Raw genomic sequence first — 1,994 nt, 5'->3', positions numbered from 1 at the left:
ATGTTAGTGGGACAGATTAAAACATTATTAGGCCAGAGAGAAACAGCAAGAGAGTGGATGACTTTATAGCCTGGTGGTTGGGTACCTCACACCAGATGCAGTGTCCAGTCCCCTTTCTCCAATGCCTCTTTAGTTATTAAACCACAGTGGAACAGAGTCAACAGGAGAGACTAAGCAAGGCCTGCATCAAACTATTCCATAATCCCATCTGGGTGGGGATTTTGTGAATAATCTTGGGGCCAGATTCTGGGATTTAGGTACTTAAAGTGGCAGTTAGGGGCCTAAATCATTGTCTGTATCTGGCCCATTTTGTCACCGTAAAACATACAAAATCCAAACAGCTTATTTCTATCTCTTTCTATAAATTTTGTTTATTTAAAAAAAATTAAAGGCTAGAATACAGTTCTCTTTTAATTCATACTTCTGAACAGATGGTCTCCACAATCCATTTCAATTCACTTTTAGGATACGGGCTAATTTCATTTTCTTGTCTTACAGGTCACATTTTTCCTGAATAAATGTCAATGGAAAATCAAACCAGAGTGACTGAATTTATTCTCCTGGGACTTTCCAGTGACCCACAGATGCAGATTTTCCTCTTCCTGGTGTTTTTAGTGATTTATCTAATCACTCTGGTTGGGAACATACTGATCATGGTGGTGATAAGAGCTGATTCTCACCTTCACACCCCCATGTACTTCTTCCTCTTCCATTTATCCTTTACTGATACCTGCTATTCCTCAGTCACAGTGCCTAAAATGCTGATGAACTTCCTAGCAGAGCACAAAACTATTTCTGTCAGTGGCTGCATTGCCCAGATGTTCTTCATCCTCTTCACAGCTGGTGCTGAAGTTTTCATTCTCTCAGTCATGGCATATGACCGCTACGCTGCCATCTGTGACCCATTGCATTACGTGAAGAAAATGAACAAAGGGATTTGTTTTCAGCTGGTGAGTGGTGCATGGGCAATAGGCTTCTTTCATGCCCTTCTTAACACAGTCTTCTCATTCAATTTATATTTTTGTGGACCCAATCAAATCAGCCATTTCAGCTGTGAGCTCCCTCATTTATTAAAATTGTCCTGCAGTGAAACCCTCACCAATCAAGTGGTGCTTCTCACTTCTATTGTGATATTTGGATCAAGCTCCTTCCTCCTCACCCTGATCTCCTACATTCACATCATCTCCACCATCATGAGGATACGCTCTGCGGAGGGTAGGCATAAAGTCTTCTCCACCTGCAGCTCTCACCTTATTGTGGTTGGTTTATGGTATCTGACAGGTTTTTTCCAGTACACAAAACCCAGCTCAATTTCTTCTGGGGCTCTGGATGAAATGTTCTCTGTCCAGTACACCATCTTGACCCCCATGTTAAACCCCATCATCTACAGCCTGAAAAACAAGGATGTGAAAAGGGCACTGGCGAAAATGTTGGGGAAATTGAACTTTCTCAAGTAGTGTTGATGATTTTATTTTTATTTATTTTTACGTCAGAGAGCACAGAATTAAGGATAACTTGTCTTTGAGACATTCTCAGCTCAGGTAACTGAGCAACATGATGGGACAAAAACCTCAGCTGGGCTAAAATGGTGTGGCTCTTTGGAAGCCAGCAGGCCAGGCCCTTAATTGTACAAGAGTCACGAGAGCCTGGGGGCCTGGAGCCTGGGTCACCTGCACTCGGGTTGAGTGCTCAGACCACCAAGATGTGGAGTCATTCACACATGTTGCTCTTTCATCTCTCTGCATCTTTCTTTAATGTGGCTCACTGACTTCAGGGGAGCTATGGCCAATTTATACCTGCCAGGCATCTGGTCAATTCTATAAAAAGAATCTCTTCCTCTATTAATTTCTGTTCTCTTTGTTTTTGGCCTAATTTGTAGAAAACCTTATTTAATATCTGTAGTATCTTATTGGATTCTACCCTATTAAAATCTCAGGGTTTTTTTTCAATAATAATTCATGAAGTCAATGGGTTTACTCCCCAGGTAGTGATAT

The 1,994-nt window shown here is 41.5% G+C and overlaps 1 protein-coding gene across 1 annotated transcript; it reads left to right on the top strand.

Annotated features, from left to right (window-relative positions):
* Positions 1-518: 518 nt before the first annotated feature.
* On the top strand, positions 519-1,457 carry LOC128846677 (olfactory receptor 1009-like). Its single transcript, XM_054045918.1, has one exon. The coding sequence runs from the start codon at positions 519-521 to the stop codon at positions 1,455-1,457; it is 939 nt and encodes a 312-aa protein (XP_053901893.1).
* Positions 1,458-1,994: the final 537 nt, after the last annotated feature.

Source organism: Malaclemys terrapin, chromosome 12 (assembly GCF_027887155.1).
Source record: "Malaclemys terrapin pileata isolate rMalTer1 chromosome 12, rMalTer1.hap1, whole genome shotgun sequence".
Classification (NCBI taxonomy): domain Eukaryota; kingdom Metazoa; phylum Chordata; order Testudines; family Emydidae; genus Malaclemys; species Malaclemys terrapin.
This window is presented reverse-complemented; position numbering and strand designations above follow the sequence as displayed.